At 42.1% G+C, this 17,408-nt stretch overlaps 1 protein-coding gene across 2 annotated transcripts in view; it reads right to left on the bottom strand.

Moving 5' to 3' along the window:
- LOC146578130 (protein NLRC3-like) overlaps positions 1 to 17,408 on the bottom strand; it is a 30,542-nt gene that overhangs the window by 2,817 nt on the left and 10,317 nt on the right. For both annotated transcript variants that reach the window (XM_085257420.1, XM_085257426.1), the window contains 6 exons: positions 15,904 to 16,108; positions 13,962 to 15,750; positions 12,418 to 12,591; positions 11,951 to 12,124; positions 10,729 to 10,902; positions 8,266 to 8,439 (listed from right to left, as the gene is read on the bottom strand). In XM_085257420.1, the coding sequence (XP_085113546.1) occupies positions 8,266 to 8,439; positions 10,729 to 10,902; positions 11,951 to 12,124; positions 12,418 to 12,591; positions 13,962 to 15,750; positions 15,904 to 16,108 (2,690 nt within the window). The remainder of the gene's footprint in view (positions 1 to 8,265; positions 8,440 to 10,728; positions 10,903 to 11,950; positions 12,125 to 12,417; positions 12,592 to 13,961; positions 15,751 to 15,903; positions 16,109 to 17,408) is intronic.

Below are 17,408 nucleotides of genomic sequence, written 5' to 3'. Positions count from 1 at the left end.
ACCCAGAAACGGATCACCATGTACCCCAACCAGAAGCCTTGGATGAACCGGGATGTTCGTCTCCTCCTGAAGGCCCGCAACACCGCCTTTAGGTCAGGAGATGCACACGCCTACAGCACAGCCAGGGCTAATCTAAAGAAGGGCATCAAAAAAGCCAAACACCATTACAAGAAGAAGGTAGACGAACACTTCTCCAACTCCAACCCCCGACGCATATGGCAAGGACTCCAGACCATTACAGACTACAGGACCACCAAACCCTCCCCCGCATCCTCTGATGTCTCCTTCCTCAACGAGCTCAACAACTTTTATGCTCGTTTTGAGCGAGGGAACCCCACAACCACAACCAAAGCAGACATGACGCCAGACCACCAACCTCTGACTCTCTCCCCCACCGATGTAGGAGCGGTGCTGAGCAGGATCAATGTCCACAAGGCTGCAGGTCCTGATGGCATCCCCGGACGTGTTCTCAGAGCGTGTTCTGGGGTGCTTGCAGGAGTGCTCACAGACATATTCAATCTGTCCTTGGCCCACGCTGTGGTACCGGCCTGCTTCAAATCCACCTCCATCATCCCGATACCCAAAAACTCCAACCCATCTTGCCTCAATGACTACTGCCCAGTAGCACTCACCCCCATCATCACTAAGTGCTTAGAGCAGCTGGTCCTAGCACACTTCAAATCCTGTCTCCCCCCCACCCTGGACCCCCACCAATTCGCATACCGCCAGAACAGGAGCACAGAGGATGCAGTCTCCATCGCACTGCACTCTGTCCTTTCACACCTGGACAACAACAACACCTACGCCAGAATGCTGTTTATAGACTTCAGTTCAGCATTCAATACAATCCACCCCTCACAACTCATCAGGAAACTGACAGACCTGGGCATCAGTTCCCTCATCTGCAAATGGTTACTGGACTTCCTGACCAACCGCCCCCAACATGTCCGGCTGGATAACCACTGCTCATCTACCATCACAATGAACACCGGTGTACCACAAGGCTGTGTGATGAGCCCTTTCCTCTACTCCCTCTTCACCCACGACTGCAGACCTGCTGATGGTTCCAACACCATCATTAAGTTTGTAGATGACACCACGGTGATTGGCCTCATCAGTGACAATGATGAGGCCGCCTACAGGGAGGAGGTGGATCGTCTGGCTGAGCGGTGCGACACAAACAACCTGCTGCTTACAGTTTTTCTCAGTCGCTTTGGTGCATTTCTCACAACAGAATTAAACATTGCACAACAGTTAGTTCAACCACCACAACATGTAGTCGTTTTGGCACAACCCTGTGGCGGTTTCACGTTCACTGCGTCCAAAGGCAAATGCCTTTGGACATGAAGCAGTTGAGTGAGTACAAATATCTAAAGAATGGTCACGTTTGACTTCCTATTCATCACTATCTCCTTTCTTTCATCATGAATGTCACAATTATTCATACTTGTACCGGCTGAATAGTCATTGTCCTTACAACTAATAGTCTTCATTGCATTGCTTGTGTCAGTGCACTCAAAATTGCTGAACAGCTTGTCAAACGATTCATACACCCATTTTGAAAACCCTATTTTGGAGGAGTTCCCATGAAAATCTCCATAAACTACATGTCTCAGGTGAACCTTATCTCACACTAATGAAAATTGGTGTGTGTCACTCCTACTTGCAACCAATGAAAAGCCTCTCCTACCCAGTCACAGGTGAACCGCGGCACAGCATCCCCCACTCCACAAGTACATATATACTGCAATGTAAACCAACAGACAGGATTGGCATGAGGTGCATACTGAATCTACAAAACAGCAGAACATGGAACGTCAGCCTCGTGGAAGAGGAGTGAGGATCGGTGGAGGACGAGGACAAAACCGGGTGAGAAGAGGCCAACCACATAGACACGTTCCTGACGAAATCAGGGCAACACTTGTGGATCATGTGATAAACCATGGCCTCACAATGGCCGAGGCTGGTCGAAGGGTGCAGCCAAATGTTGGGAGAACTACTGTAAGTTCTATCATCCAGACATTTCGTCGGGAAAACAGGTGAGCACACCGTAATCTAGTTACAGTATGCAGCACAAACTAATTTGCTCTGCACTTTCATAGTCATACAGGAGACTTGCATTAGGACATGACCTTACAGATCCTTACACATAGACGTACTGTAACTGAAGCGCAGACTTGGCCCAGGTGTGGCATAGTGTGCTGTGGTACAATACAGTAATGCTGTAAAGAAAGGAGTTTTGAATGATAGTCCTGTGACAATCACTGTAAGCATGTTTGCGCTTACATGTGTGTGTTTTCCCATCTGCATCTCAAAAAGGACTGCCAGACAACCTAGAGGAGGTGGAAGAGGTCCACTTATGACTCCGCAGCAAGAGGAAAGAATTTGTGCAATGGTGGCTGCAAACAACGCTTTGAGACTGAGAGAAATACAAAGAACTGTCGTAAACGATGACACCATCTTCGGAAATATTCAGTCAATATCAATTTCCACCATAGACAGAGTCCTCAGACGGAATGAAATGTCCATGAAGCAATTGTACAGAGTGCCATTTGAACGGAACAGTGATCGAGTGAAGGAGCTCCGTCACCAGTATGTACAGGTAACACATGTTCGCATATGTACCTCTGTTCACTGTAACAGTTTAGGCCATGTACTCAACCTACATTTATGCATGTTACTGTAATCCTATGTACAATTCCAACTGTACAATCTGTTCTGCCAAATGCGCCATTACAGACCTGTCTGATTCTCATCCTTTGTAAAGCATATCCTGGAGTTGGAGGCCAGGGAACCCCTGCACATGTTTGTATATCTTGACGAAGCGGGATTCAATCTCGCAAAAGGCAGACGGCGTGGACGGAATCACATTGGAGAAAGAGCCACCATTGATGTCCCAGGCCAACGAGGAGGGAATATTACAATGTGTGCCGCAATCTCAGAGAATGGTGTTCACACCCATATTCCTCGTATTGGTGCATACAATTCACAACACCTGTTGGCTTTTCTGGATGCTCTTCATAGGGACCTGATCCCACAAAATGGAAGGGATGATCCTGGTGACAATCGGACAATGTATGTAGTGGTTTGGGATAATGTAAGCTTCCATCACTCTGCTGTAGTCAGGCAGTGGTTTGCAGCACACGACAGGATGCTTATGGAGTTTCTTCCTCCTTACAGTCCATTCCTGAATCCAATTGAGGAGTTTTTCTCTTCCTGGAGGTGGAAGGTATATGACAGGCATCCACATACCCAAATGACCCTGCTAGCAGCTATGGATGCAGCTTGTGATGACATCACAGCAGAGTCCTGCAGAGGGTGGATTCGACACTCCAGAAGATACTTTCCCCGATGCATCGATAGAGCTGACATACGCTGTGATGTTGATGCAAATATGTGGGCAGACAGACGGGAGCGTCTAGATATCAATGATTGATATGCAGCAGTGTCTGTTTTTCAGTTTGTTTTTTTTGAGTCGTAACTACTGCAGTGAGGTTTACTGTCTAGGTGAGTTTGTTTGCTGTAAAATGTTTGATTTACTGTATTTCCCCAGTTTGCACAATGCTGTGAACAGTTTCAATTAAATATTATCAAGAGTGCATATGGAGTGTCTTGATTGTCCTTTACAATTTATGGTTTTCAACATGCCATGCATGCGGTCCGGACTTGACATGTCATTGGGAAGCACCTACAAAGACATCCGTCACAATGGGAACATGTTCAGACCATGTGATTTTGTGACCAAAGGTGCTGGTCTAATGACTTGTAATTGTGACAGCCCTGACACTTTGTTTGGTATCAGTACTTGCTTTTGATGAATGTATTGTCTGTTTTGCTCAAGGGATTTGTTGTTGATGCATTGACAACTTATTTTGGACACCTGACTTTTCTTTTTGATGGAGTGACTCACTTTTGCAAGTTATCCACCATGTTTTGCAGTTTGCACTAATTGTTTTGAGAAGTGCCTTAGTAGTGGTGGAGAGTTCAATTCTGTTGTGAGAAATGCACCAAAGCGACTGAGAAAAACTGTAACACCGAGAAGACCAAGGAGCTCATCGTGGACTACAGGAGGAATGCTGACCCACATCCCCCATCCACATTAAGGGGACGGCTGTGGAGCGTGTGAGCAGCTTCAAGTTCCTGGGAGTCCACATCTCCGAGGATCTCACCTGGACGACCAACTGCTCCAAGCTGGTCAAGAAGGCTCACCAGCGCCTCTTCTTCTTGAGGACTCTGAGGAAGAACCACCTGTCCTCAGACATCCTGGTGAACTTCTATTGTTGCACCATCGAGAGCATCCTGACCAACTGTATAACAGTCTGGTACGGGAACTGCTCTGCCTCGGACCGGAAGGCGTTGCAGAGGGTCGTGAAAACTGCCCAGCGCATCGCCGGAGCACCACTTCCTGCCATAAAAGACATCTACAGGAAGCGGTGTCTGAAAAGTGCTGGGAAAATCATCAAAGACCCCAGTCACCCATCACATGGACTCTTCACCCTCCTGCCCTCTGGGAGGCGCCACAGGAGCCTCCGGACTAAGACCACCAGGTACCGGAACAGCTTCTTCCCCACAGCTGTCAGACTCCTGAACTCTGCCTCCTGACATCTGACCCACGTTAAACTCATGGACTGAACATACACACCCCCACAATGGACAACTGTACCCTCAAACACACAATAATAACATGGAGTGAACCACCACTCACAACCACTAACACTTTATATAACCTCTGTAGAAACTATCTACACCCTCACTTATCTTAACTGCACTACTGTATAGCTCTGTGTAAATAATCATTCTGTACATTCAATAATCTTTAATCCTACAACTGTTTACAACTTGCATAGTTCCCATTTCTGTATAGCTGTATATCTCAGATTTCTGTATAGTTTTTCATATTTATATCCTGTTCATAGCCTGTACATAGCTTGTACTCACTACAGCCTGTACATACTTAGTTATAGAATATTCACAACATACTTCATACTGTGTACATTATAACATACCATAATAGACCCATTTCTGTAATATACTTACATATCTATACTATTGCTAATATATATTGTAATATCTATATCACTAAAGCACTTCTGGATGGATGCAAACTGCATTTCGTTGCCCTGTACCTGTGCATGTGCAATGACAATAAAGTTGAATTCTATTCTATTCTATTCTAACTATATTTCTTTATTGCATTGTTTTCAGTTCTATGATTTTGCATATTGGCTTTTCAAAACAAATTTCAACTTTTGTCTATGAGGAGCACTAGAAACACATACATGCATTTCTGCACTGCTGCTTACTTAAACTCCCGGAGAGCAGCCATTTGGCTTTTCTACCTTTAAATATATAGAGAGCATGCCATAGTTGTCAGCTTCTATCACAGCTGTCAATATAAAAGTTTATCTAAATAAATGTGGGCGATCGTAGCTCAAGAGTTGGCAGTTCGAGCCCCGGCTCCGACAGTTTCGGTCGCTATGTCCTTGGGCAAGACACTTCACCCGTTGCCTACTGGTGGTGGTCAGAGGGCCTGGTGATGCCAGTGTCCGGCAGCCTCGCCTCTGTCAGTGCGCCCCAGGTGGCTGTGACTACAATGTAGCTTGCCATCACCAGTGTGTGAATGGGTGGATGACTGAATGTGTAAAGCGCTTAGGGTCCAGAGGTTCAGTCAATGAGCTCGTCAATAGCTTCAATGCTAAAATGTTAAATGTAATGGATACAATTGCTCCCATTAAGGTGAAGGTTATCTCTGGAAGAAAAAAGTCTCCATGGAGAAACTCCACACTGGTGAAAAATGAAAAAAGAGAGTGTAGGAAAGCTGAGCGCAGATGGAGGAAAACAAACCTCCAGGTTCACTATGACATCTATAAAGAGAAACTTCACAATTATAATTTACAACTGAGGAGTGCAAGAAGGTCCTACTTCTCTGACATCATCACTAAAAAAAGCCATAATGCTCGGGTCTTATTTTCTACAGCTGACAGGCTAACAAACCCTCCTGTGTCAGTGGCAGCTGAACTTCATTCGACTATGGCTTGCAATGACTTTGCCAAATTCTTCACAGGAAAAATCCAAAAGATTAGACAAGCAGTTGGTACATCAACAGCAGATCCAGGATATGTACTGTGTCCACCGAAAAACTGTTTAAACACCATGAAACAGTTTCACCCGATTAACAGCAAAGACCTGGAGGACATCTTAGGTCAACTGAACCCCTCCTCTTGCTGTTTAGATGTCCTGCCAAAAAGTTTTTTTCAAAAAGGTCTCAAAGACTTTAGAGTCAGACCTGTTACAGATCGTCAACTTTTCTTTATTATCAGGTGTGTTTCCAGAATCACTAAAAACTGCTATAATAAAACCTACACTGAAAAAGGACAATCTTGACAAGACACAAATGAACAACTACAGGCCGATCTCAAATCTCCCATTTTTAAGTAAGATCATTGAAAAAGCAGTTTTTCAACAACTCAGTTACTTCTTAAAACAGAATAACTGCTACGATGCCTTCCAGTCAGGTTTTAGACAGACCCACAGCACTGAAACCTCTCTGACCAAAGTGTTTAATGACATATGTCTGAATACAGACAGTGGAAAAATGTCAGTCTTAGTTTTACTGGATCTCAGTGCAGCATTTGATACAGTTGACCACAACATATTACTCAAACGACTGGAGAACTGGACAGGTCTTTCAGGAACTGTACTAAACTGGTTCAAAACATACTTAGAAAACAGGAAATACTTTGTATCAATAGGTAACTTCACATCTGAGCAGACAAGTATCACATGTGGAGTTCCCCAAGGTTCCATCTTGGGACCCTTTCTGTTTAACATTTACATGCTCCCACTGGCACAGATTATAAAGAACAACAAAATAAACTACCACAGCTATGCAGATGACACACAAATATATATCACAGTGTCACCAGGAGACCGAGGCCCTGTACAGGCGCTTGGTAAATGCATTGAGGAAATCAATGACTGGTTGTGCCACAATTTTCTCCAGCTAAACAAAAATAAAACTGAGGTAATAGTCTTTGGCACCAAAGAAAAACGATTACAGGTCACCAGAGAACTTCAATCTATACACCTAAAAACCACAAACCAGGCGAGAAATTTGGGTGTAATGATGGATGCAGACCTAAACTTAGAAAAACACATTAACACAATAACAAAATCAGCTTACTATCACCTCAAGAATATTTCAAGGATAAGATCTGATGTCTCAACAGGACCGGGAAAAACTAGTCCATGCATTCATCTTTAGTAGGCTTGATTACTGTAACAGCATCTTTACAGGTCTACCTAAAAAATCAGTCAGACAACTACAGCTCATTCAGAACTCTGCTGCTCGAGTCCTCACTAAGACCAAAAAAGTGGACCACATCAGTCCAGCTCTGAGGTCTTTACACTGGCTGCCTGTCCATCAGAGGATAGACTTTAAAGTTCTAATGCTGGTCTATAAAGCTCTGAATGGTTTAGGACCAAAATACATCAGTGACCTCCTGACCCAGTATGAACCTTCCAGATCCCTCAGGTCATCTGGATCTGGTCTTTTATCAGTTCCCAGAGTCAGAACCAGACACGGAGAAGCTGCATTCAGCTTTTATGCTCCTTATATCTGGGACAAACTCCCAGAAAGCCTCAGATCAGCTGAAACACTCAGTTTATTTAAATCCAGGTTGAAGACTCACCTGCTCTCAGCTGCATTTGAATAAAGCACCAAATGCGCACTTAAGCTTAAATTTCAAAACTTACATTTTAACTATTGATTTTATCTACTGTTCTGATTTTATCTGTTTTGATTTTATATACTGTTTTCTTTGTTTGTTTGTTTGTTTGTTTGTTTGTTTGTTTGTTTGTTTGTTTGTTTGTTTGCTTGTTTTAATCAATTTTAAATCATGCTTTTTATCTGTTTGTGTTTCTAATGTCTCTGTAAAGCACTTTGAATCACCTTGTTGTTGAACTGTACTATACAAATAAACTTGCCTTGCCTTGCCTAAAGTGCTATACAAATTCAGGCCATTTGCCATAAATAAATGAAGTGAGGCTAACAGTTTCAAAAGGTTCCAATAGTTGTTTTAATCTAGGATAAGTATGTCCTGTGCCTCTCTATTCATATATTAATATAATTTTTGCTGTAAATATATTGAGATATTTACCAATTGTTTCTGGAAATGCTCTCACTAGACACCTCATACATATATATTGCTTGTTGATCAGTTCGTGTCACGTGCATGAAGCAAATATCAGACATTCTCTCCATACCTGAGTGTGTCCAGTCCCCAGCATGGATCGTTCAGTCCAGCCGACAACAGCTTCATTCCTGAGTCTCCTGGATCATTGTAGCTCAGGTCCAGCTCTCTCAGATGGGAAGGGTTGGAGCTCACAGCTGAGGTTAGAGAAGTACAGCTTTCTTCTGTGATCAGACAGCCTGACAGACTGCAGATGCGCAAAAAAACAACCATTTGTGAACAATGAACAAAATCACCTAAGCCAGCTCTAACTGTGAGTTTTAACAAAAAGGAAAGTTTGAAGCTGATCTTGAAAGTAGAGAAGGTGTCTGTCTCCTGAACTTAAACTGGGAGTGGCTTCCACAACAAGTTCAACATTGCCAGGCTTTTTTTGTATAGAGATTGAAAATGTGACTTCACTCAGGGGTAAAACTGCAAAGAATTCTGGGAACTCGTGGCAAGAGGTACTAGCGCACGCAGGCTTTCAATTGAAATCAGTTATACAGCGATAAAAAGAAACACAAAAAATGGCAAGAAGCTGTTGTATTCTTAACTGCAATAGCCGGTCGCATGACAGCCACGGAAAGCCGACGGGTAAAGAGATCGGTTGTTATCGGATTACGTCGTTGAAGAGAAATTGTTCGAGCCATGTTTCCGAAGTAACAAAGGCGACTGGATTGCAGCCATTCAAAGACAAAATATAACGTCCCAGAACACTCCAGCTCACAGGTTAGTCTGCTCCAGACATTCCCACAAAGGTCATTCTGCTGTTGTAGTTAATGCCTCATTTTTCTTAACATAATTGGTGATATAGGTTACAAGCAAGTCTGGCGCTGAACAAAAATTGTCGCGCTATGCTCCTTTGTTTATTGTGCATAAATAGTAAATTGTCCTGACACAACTTGACACAACCAGAACAAGCGGTGTTCAGTTTTACCAACGCCAAAACACTCCTAAATTAGAAGCATTATACAAATATTGACCAGGAACTGCTGCAAGTGCCTCAAGTTACTGCAAAGCCCAGGCCTCCAGTCCTCGTCATCACCTGATGCTGGTGGCCGGGGGACAGGTCACCAAAAGCAGTGTGCGAGGAAGCAGAAGCACAATAAACATGCAGGGGTCTGTGCTATGGTAAGAGCAAATCCAAGCCGGCCAGCTGTCCCATTCATCCTGCTCTCAAACATTTGCTCACTGGACAATAAACTGGAATACATCTGACTCCAGTGAACCAAACAGCGGGAATTTAGGGACTGTTGCATCTTTGTTTTTACAGAACCATGGCTTAGTAACAGAGTTCTGGACACAACCATTCAGCTACACAAAGCTCACCTCACTTTCTACCAACAGAAATGCAGCTCTGTGTGGTAAGATTCGTGGTGGTGGCTTTTGTGCCCACATCAACATGAAATGGTGCAAGAAATCTATTAGTTTCTAATTACTGCTCATCGAGTTTATGAATGTTAGATGCAGATCTTTTTTTATTTACTTTAGGAATTCACTGCTGTGCTTGTTATAGCAGTGTACATCCCACCCAGTGCTAGCACTACAGAGGCATTCTGGGAGCAGTAAGGAGCAATCAGCAAGCTGTAGAAATCACACCCCGATGGAATGTTTATTGTCATTTTTTGTCAGAGCAGCAAACATGTTCATGGCAGAAGAATCCAAAGCCACTTCCAGGACAGCGGAGACATCTTTCTCTTAACATGGACAAAACAAAAGAGATGAGTTGTCAACTTCAGAAGAGTGATCGCTGTCCACTTAATCCTCTGTAGAGGTCGTTAAGAGCACCAAATTCCTTGGTGTCCACCTGAGAGAGAACCTCTCGTGGTTCCTCAATACCAGCTCCATAATTAAGAAGGCCCAACAGTGTCCCTACCTACTGCCTGCTACCAACTTGACTTGACTTGGCTTGATAGATAGTACGATTGCAATGGAAAACTAGTTCATCTGAATTGATTTGTGGTAAGTCGATCCAAGTAGATACTAATGGAAAAGGGGCTTATGTATCCAGGTTCTATGAGGAGAACATGATATGTTGAATTAGTCCAGTAGCTTAAAGTGTTGTTCCATCTTCCATTTTAAAAATTAAACTGAATACCTTTGCCTTTGGGTAGCTGACATTTCACCTTCTATTATGGTTCATTCTATTATGGTTCATTCTGTTTTCAATTTATATAACCGCAAATGTTCCATCAGTGACTCAATGACTTCAATAATCATTGCTGGATCTTAATCCTCATTTATATTTTGTCATTTGCAGATTCATAGAGTCTCTCATTTCTCATTTCTGTTTTACTTCTGCTCTTAATGTCCCACCATTGAAAGAATCACTATCCATCCAGGCTCTTGAACATGAAGCTGATGATGCTGGTGCGATGGAGATTGATTGTGGTTTCAACTTACTATTTATGTTAAGAAATTTTTATCAAGTTACTCTTTATGCAGCAATATAAATCCGGTTTTAAATGATCATCAGTGGAAATGTTTTAATTCTGACCTGAGAGTTTCCATTTTGCATTGTGGACTCCTCAGTCCAGCAGACAGAAGATTGACTGCTGAATCCTGGATGTCAGAGTTACTCAGGTCCAGCTCTCTCAGACTAGAGGACTGAGAGCTGAGAGCTGAGAACAGAGCTTCATAGCCTCTCTCTGAGAACTTGCAGTGACTCAGTCTGAAAAATGAAAGATACAATATTAAACAAACACGTTTGTTAAAGTGCAGTGGGGGTGCACTGAAGAGTTATTCGATTTAGAATATTTAATGGTGTTTTTTTTCCAGTAATCCTTACTTCCTAAACAAGGTACAACAACAAATGAATAACATTGACATTTACTAGGTAAAATGCACTGCTCCATAAAATACAAACAACATTTTTAAAAAAGGTTCTCAGTATAGTTGTGGATCAATTATGGTATTCTATGGTAAATGCCAATCCAGGTCCACATGGCAGGCAGTGGATTCAGGACTCACAAGAGGATGTTGTGCCCTCAGACTACCCTCATTATGCATGTTTCTAATTGTTTGGTCAGACCTGGCCTGCTGGAGGTAATTTTGCTCTGGCTGTGTTCATTTTGTTTACACAAAGGAGCAGATACCCATTCAGCTATACAGCCCTGTCCAGCTCTCTTAGAGTAACTGACTGTTCGCTGGAATCTCCTCCATGCTGTCGAGATTGTTCTGGGAGACACTCAAAACCTTCCAGTGATGCATATATTGATAACATCCTTGATAAGTTGGACTAAGTGTGCAACCTCTGTAGGGTCCAGGTATTGCCCCAGGCTACCAGTAGTGACGCTGACTGCAGCTGAAATTCATTAATTACTCTCTCTGCTACTAAAAAGATCAGAAAACTATTGGAGATGTTTAACTGATGATGCTATATTCTGATTAAAAAAATCTTTCTCTATTTTATGTCTTTGTTTTTTCGAGTAGTGTATTCTTATTGCCCAAAAGATTGATTCTGTTCATGTGGAAGTAGCATTTTCAGTGGGAGAAACATTTTGTTTTCATCCAAGTAATTTTTTAAGTCTCAGGTCAGTGCATGTTTCCACAACCTTATAAACAGTATATTTACACAATAACTGAAACCAGCACACTGGATTAATAATGGACTGTGAGGTCAGTTCCCCAGTTCCTGATGATTGAGCATGCATCAAGACATATATTATTATTGGTTAATTCTGACAATTGACAAAAAGCAGAATATCACTTGCACTGACCTCAGAGTATTCAGTTTACAGTGTGGACTCCTCAGTCCAACAGACAGAAGCTTCACTGGTGAATCCTGCAGATCAGAGTTACTCAGGTCCAATTTTCTTAGAGTAGAGGACTGAGAGCTGAGAACGGAGGACAGAGATTCATAGCTTCTCTCTGAGAGGTTACAGAGACTCAGTCTGGGGGAAAAAAAACATTTTTATGAATCTTTGTTTTTTTATGTTAAAGAGGTTAGAAATGTGGCAGCTTACCATAGGTTAGGAATAATAACAATAATAGTAACAATAATAATAATAATAATAATAATAATAATAATGATAATAATAATAATAATAATAATAATAATAATAATAATAATAATAATAATAATAATAACAATAACAAGAAGAAGAACTAAAGACTTAAATAACACTGGATAAATCTGACTACTTGTGTAAATTCATAAAGAATCCAAAATATTACTTTATCTGACCTGATTGTTTCCAGTGTACACTGTGGACTGTGCACTGTAGCTGACAGAAGCCTCATCCCTGATTCATGCAGGTTGTTCATACCCAGGTCCAGCTCTCTGAGTCTAGAGGACTGAGAACTGAGGCCTGAGAAAAGAGTTTCACAGCCTGTCTCTGAGAGATAAGGGACGTTCAGCCTAAAAAATAAACAAAATAAAAACTTTGTTATCAAATTAAATAATTTCGTATGTTGAACCTTCACAAGAAAAACAAATGTCAGTGTATATTACAGAAACAAAAAATATTAAAGACTTGGAATTGGCTCATTAAAACAATTATACTCCTAAACAGAAACAGGCGAGGAGCTGGTAGATTAGTTTCCAAATATAAAGATCGGCAATTATTCTGCATAATCAAGGGTCAAGGTTCTAATCCTCATTTATAACATATATAATATATAATAATATATATTAATAATATATATATTATACATATAATGTATATATAATAATAATATATATATAACTGCAATTGCTGCAGCCTCTAAATATTCACCTGTTTCAGTCGTTGGTGATTCCATCTCAAGTTATTATGTGCTTGCTGCTGAACCATTTATGATTTTCATCTCATGGTAATGTGAAATTGTTGCTTTGTGTTTTAAATATTTTATATCCATCAACCAACTTACAGCATATGTATTCACAATATGAATTTTGATGCCAACATTAAATTCCTTAAAAACTATTCAAGATAAAAGCATATATTTAACAGCATTGTTTTCTCTGTTCTAATTAGAATACTTTCTGGAAAATCCAGATTTTTGGTCTACTCAGACAAGACCATGTACTGACATTTTTGTTTTTGTGGTAAAAATTGTCAGTTTGCTCAATCTAGCATGAAAATCTTCTTTGTGGGGTTTTTTTCCGCATTATTACAACTACATGGTGGCACAGTGATCAGCACTGTTGCATCACAAGATGAAGGTTCCTGGATTAAAATGCATGATCTGCCCTTAACAGTGTGAATTTTTTATTAGCATGTGTTCAAATTGTTTGTATGCTAGTTGCCTGTTAGCATCTAGGACCCTGCTATAAACTGCTGAATAATATAAAGCAGGAGCATCATCACACAGTGTGAATCATAAAAAATAATTTAAAAAAGAAATAAACTAGTGGGTCTGGCTAGTACCAAAGTGAAAAAGTTGTGTCAGAGTGATATTTTAGGATGTATCTGTAACTGTTTGAGTATAAGAGCCCTTTGTTTAAGTGGACTGCTGGACTCCTGGCGAAGGTTTTTCAGGAGGCGTTCACAGGGTCATATCTTGACCGACCTACACACACACCCATTGGATCATCTCATGTGATTTTGGTATGAATAAAAAATGTCACAGATTTTTTTTTTTTCATTGTTTTTGTATTTAGTTTTGAGGAATTGATTATAAAACGTCAAGTATAATATACTTCACAGAGTGCTGATGATCATTTAATAAAATATATTTAAGTTTTTAAGCCATCACAGGTTACACTGTTTATGTTATAAATAAAAGCCTGAACACATGTTTACTTACAGAGCTTTGTTTGAGGCTTTGACCACTGGCAGCAGCCTCAGAAGAGCCTCCTCTGAAGCAGAGTATTTCTTCAGGTCAAACACATCCAGATCTTTTTCTGATGACAGTAAGATGAAGACCAGAGCTGACCACTGAGCAGGAGACAGTGAAGAGAGAAGTCCTAATGTCATATGCTGTTGGATTTGATCCACTAGAGAACGATCACTCAGTTCATTCAGACAGTGGAACAGATTGATGCTTTTCTCTGCAGACAGATTCTCATTAAGTTTCTTCTTGATGTACTGGACTGTTTCCTGCTTGGTCTGTGAGCTACTTCCTCTCTGTGTCAGAAGACCTCGTAGGAGAATCTGATTGGTCTCCAACGAAAGACCCAGAAGAAAGCGGAGGAACAAGTCCAGGTGTCCATTTGAACTCTGTAAGGTCTTATCCACAGCAGTCTGGTAGAAATGTTTCTCTGCAGAGTCTTTTGTTTCACACTTCTGGGTGGTTGTTTGGTTTTTCATTAGATTGACTTCAGAATTGATGAAAGTCAAATGGACATGAAGAGCAGCCAGAAACTCCTGAACACTCAGATGGATGAAGCAGAACACCTTGTCCCGGTACAGTCCTCTCTCTTCTTTAAAGATCTGTGTGAACACTCCTGAGTACACTGAGGCTGCTCTGATATCGATGCCACAATCTGTCAGGTCTGATTCATAGAAGATCAGGTTTCTTTTCTGCAGCTGATCAAAGGCCAGTTTTCCCAGAGACTCAATCATCTTTCTGCTCTCCGGACTCCAGTGTGGATCTGTCTCAGCTCCTCCATCATACTTGACCTTCTTCACTTTGGCCTGAACCACGAGGAAGTGGATGTACATCTCAGTCAGGGTCTTGGGCAGCTCTCCTCCCTCTCTGGTTTTCAGCACATCCTCCAGAACTGTAGCAGTGATCCAGCAGAAGACTGGGATGTGGCACATGATGTGAAGGTTTCGTGATGTCTTGATGTGGGAGATGATCCTGCTGGCCTGCTCCTTATCTCTGAATTTCTTCCTGAAATACTTCACTTTCTGTGGGTCAGTGAACCCTCTGACCTCTGTCACCAAGCCGACACAGCCAGGAGGAATCTGATTGGCTGCTGCAGGTCGTGTGGTTATCCAGAGATGAGCAGAGGGAAGCAGGTTCCCCATAATGAGATTTATCAGCAGCTCATCCACTGAGGTGGACTTTCTAGGGTCAGTTAGGATTGTAGTTTTGTGGAAGTCCAGAGGAAGTCGACACTCATCCAGACCATCAAAGATGAACACAACCTGGAAGTCTTCAAAGCTGCAGATTCCTGCTTCTTTGGTTTCAGTAAAGAAGTAATGAACAAGTTCCACCAAACTGAACTTTTGGTCTTTCAGCACATTCAGCTCTCTGAAAGTGAATGGAAATATGAACTGGATGTCCTGGTTGGCTTTGTCTTCAGCCCAGTCCAGGGTGTATTTCTGTGTTAAGACTGTTTTCCCGATGCCAGCCCATCCTTTTGTAAGCACTGTTCTGATTGGTTCATCTCTTCCAGGTGAGGCTTTAAAGATGTCCTCTTGTCTGATTGTTGTTTCTGGTCTGTCTGGTTTCATGGATGCTGTTTCAATCTGTCTGACCTCATGTTCATCATTGACCTCTGCAGTCCTTCCCTCTGTGATGTAGAGCTCTGTGTAAATCTGATTCAGAAGGGTTGGGTTTCCTGCTTTAGCGATCCCCTCAAACACACACTGGAACTTTTTCTTTATCTTAGATTTAAGTTCACGCTGACAAACTGAAGCAGGAATTCCTGAATAGTAAACATTAAAAACACATCAACAATTAAGTAATGTTTTTAAAAGTGGGCACAAAAATTTCCATCCCACATAGTAATGACTGTATACAAGTTTTTTCATCTTCATTAGTAAACGTTTCATTTGAATCTTTAGAGAAACCCCCTTACTGCTCTGCAGTCGGTCAGCAAGCTTTTCCTGCTTCATTCTCCTCAGGAAGTTTAGTGTTATCTTTAGAAATGCCTCTCTGCTGCTCCTCGTCTTCTCATCATCCTCCCTCTGATTCTTTAAGCATTCTGGGTAGTCTGAACTGAGAACCTTCTGGATCTTCTTCAGTTCGTTCTTCACAAAAGTGATGATGTTGTTCTCCAGCAGCTGCAACAGAATAGCTTATGAATGACCCAATCAGACTGATGTCATGGAGCCAAACATCAGATCCATGTTGGACACACTGACAATCCATTGGTTCACAAAGTGCAGGATAGAGATTACTGTGAACAGAATGGATATAAAAGAGTATATAGTCAGATATAGCTGGCTCCACGCTCAATGCTCAGCACTCAGTAGTGGTGCGGTTCTTGACCATCCTGCCAATTGTGGTACCACCACTGTCAACTTCAATCTCCTAGATATAATCTCTTTTACAAGTGAGGGGCATCTCTTCCAGCATCTCTTCACTGACTGCAAGTTTGACTTTCTCTGCGTAACTGAGAAATGGTAACAACCCCATGACTTATCTCAATTAAATTAATTCACTCCTCCTGTTTTTTTTCCATCTATCAGCCCTTTGGAACTGGCCGGGGACCTTGCAATAATCTATCACAACAGGTGGAAAGACATACTGGTGTAATGGTTCAAGTGAGCAGCTGGTGTGTGTGGATCCCTTACCGAGCAGAGCCAGGTCCACTCATACCCACCTGCTGCTAATCAGCTGTAATAAGTGCGGATGCATTTAAGTCCACCGTGACCATCTCTTCTTCGCCAGTCCATCAGCTACGTACAGTACAATATGGCCTCAGTTTTTGTGATTAACGCTTCCTCAATTGGGTACTTACCTCGTCTCCTTATGGTCGCAGCTTGCGCTGCTCTAACTCACACCCTTGTGACTTTTTGAAGCCTCGTGCCAGCCTGTCACTCACCTCCTCTGGAAAATATGGATTACCCACACTTTACTTGCCTGCCTTTCTGCTTCCTTCAGTTCACCACCTCCTCAGGTCAGGGAACTTCATTGTTTATCTGCCTGCCGCTCACTCTGCCGGACCACCGTAGCTCACCCCTGTGCATCCCTGCCTGAGCCTGTGTAGAGACACTCCAGTGTGCCCAGTATGAGTTCATGTCAGCTACGTGTTGTTATCTGTGCTCTAAATAAAAACTGTGAGAATTGATTTCTGTCTGGCTATTGTCTGCTTTTGGGTCCATCTCTTGTGAGCCCAAAGCCGATGCAGCATGTGTTATGGTTTCCATAACACATGCTGATGCCAGCTGCCCCATCGGCTGTCAAAGGAGCTCCACTGCATTGCTTCTTCTTTTGCCTTTTTTAAGAAATGTGATCTCCCTGGCACCTGAGCCCTTCTACAGTAAGTTGGGGGTTCCTTTTCCAATGCTACCTAGTGTCTGACCATTCTCTCCGCTCTTTTCCAGATGACGGTGTCAAAACATCATATCTTGTGGGCAT

The sequence above is a fragment of the Mchenga conophoros genome, linkage group LG3 (assembly GCF_057382185.1).
Source record: "Mchenga conophoros isolate Kocher_MC1m ecotype Shallow Benthic linkage group LG3, M_conophoros_male_GT1.1, whole genome shotgun sequence".
Taxonomy (NCBI): domain Eukaryota; kingdom Metazoa; phylum Chordata; class Actinopteri; order Cichliformes; family Cichlidae; genus Mchenga; species Mchenga conophoros.
The sequence above is the reverse complement of the archived record's forward strand: the minus strand, read 5'-3'. Positions and strand labels throughout refer to the sequence as shown.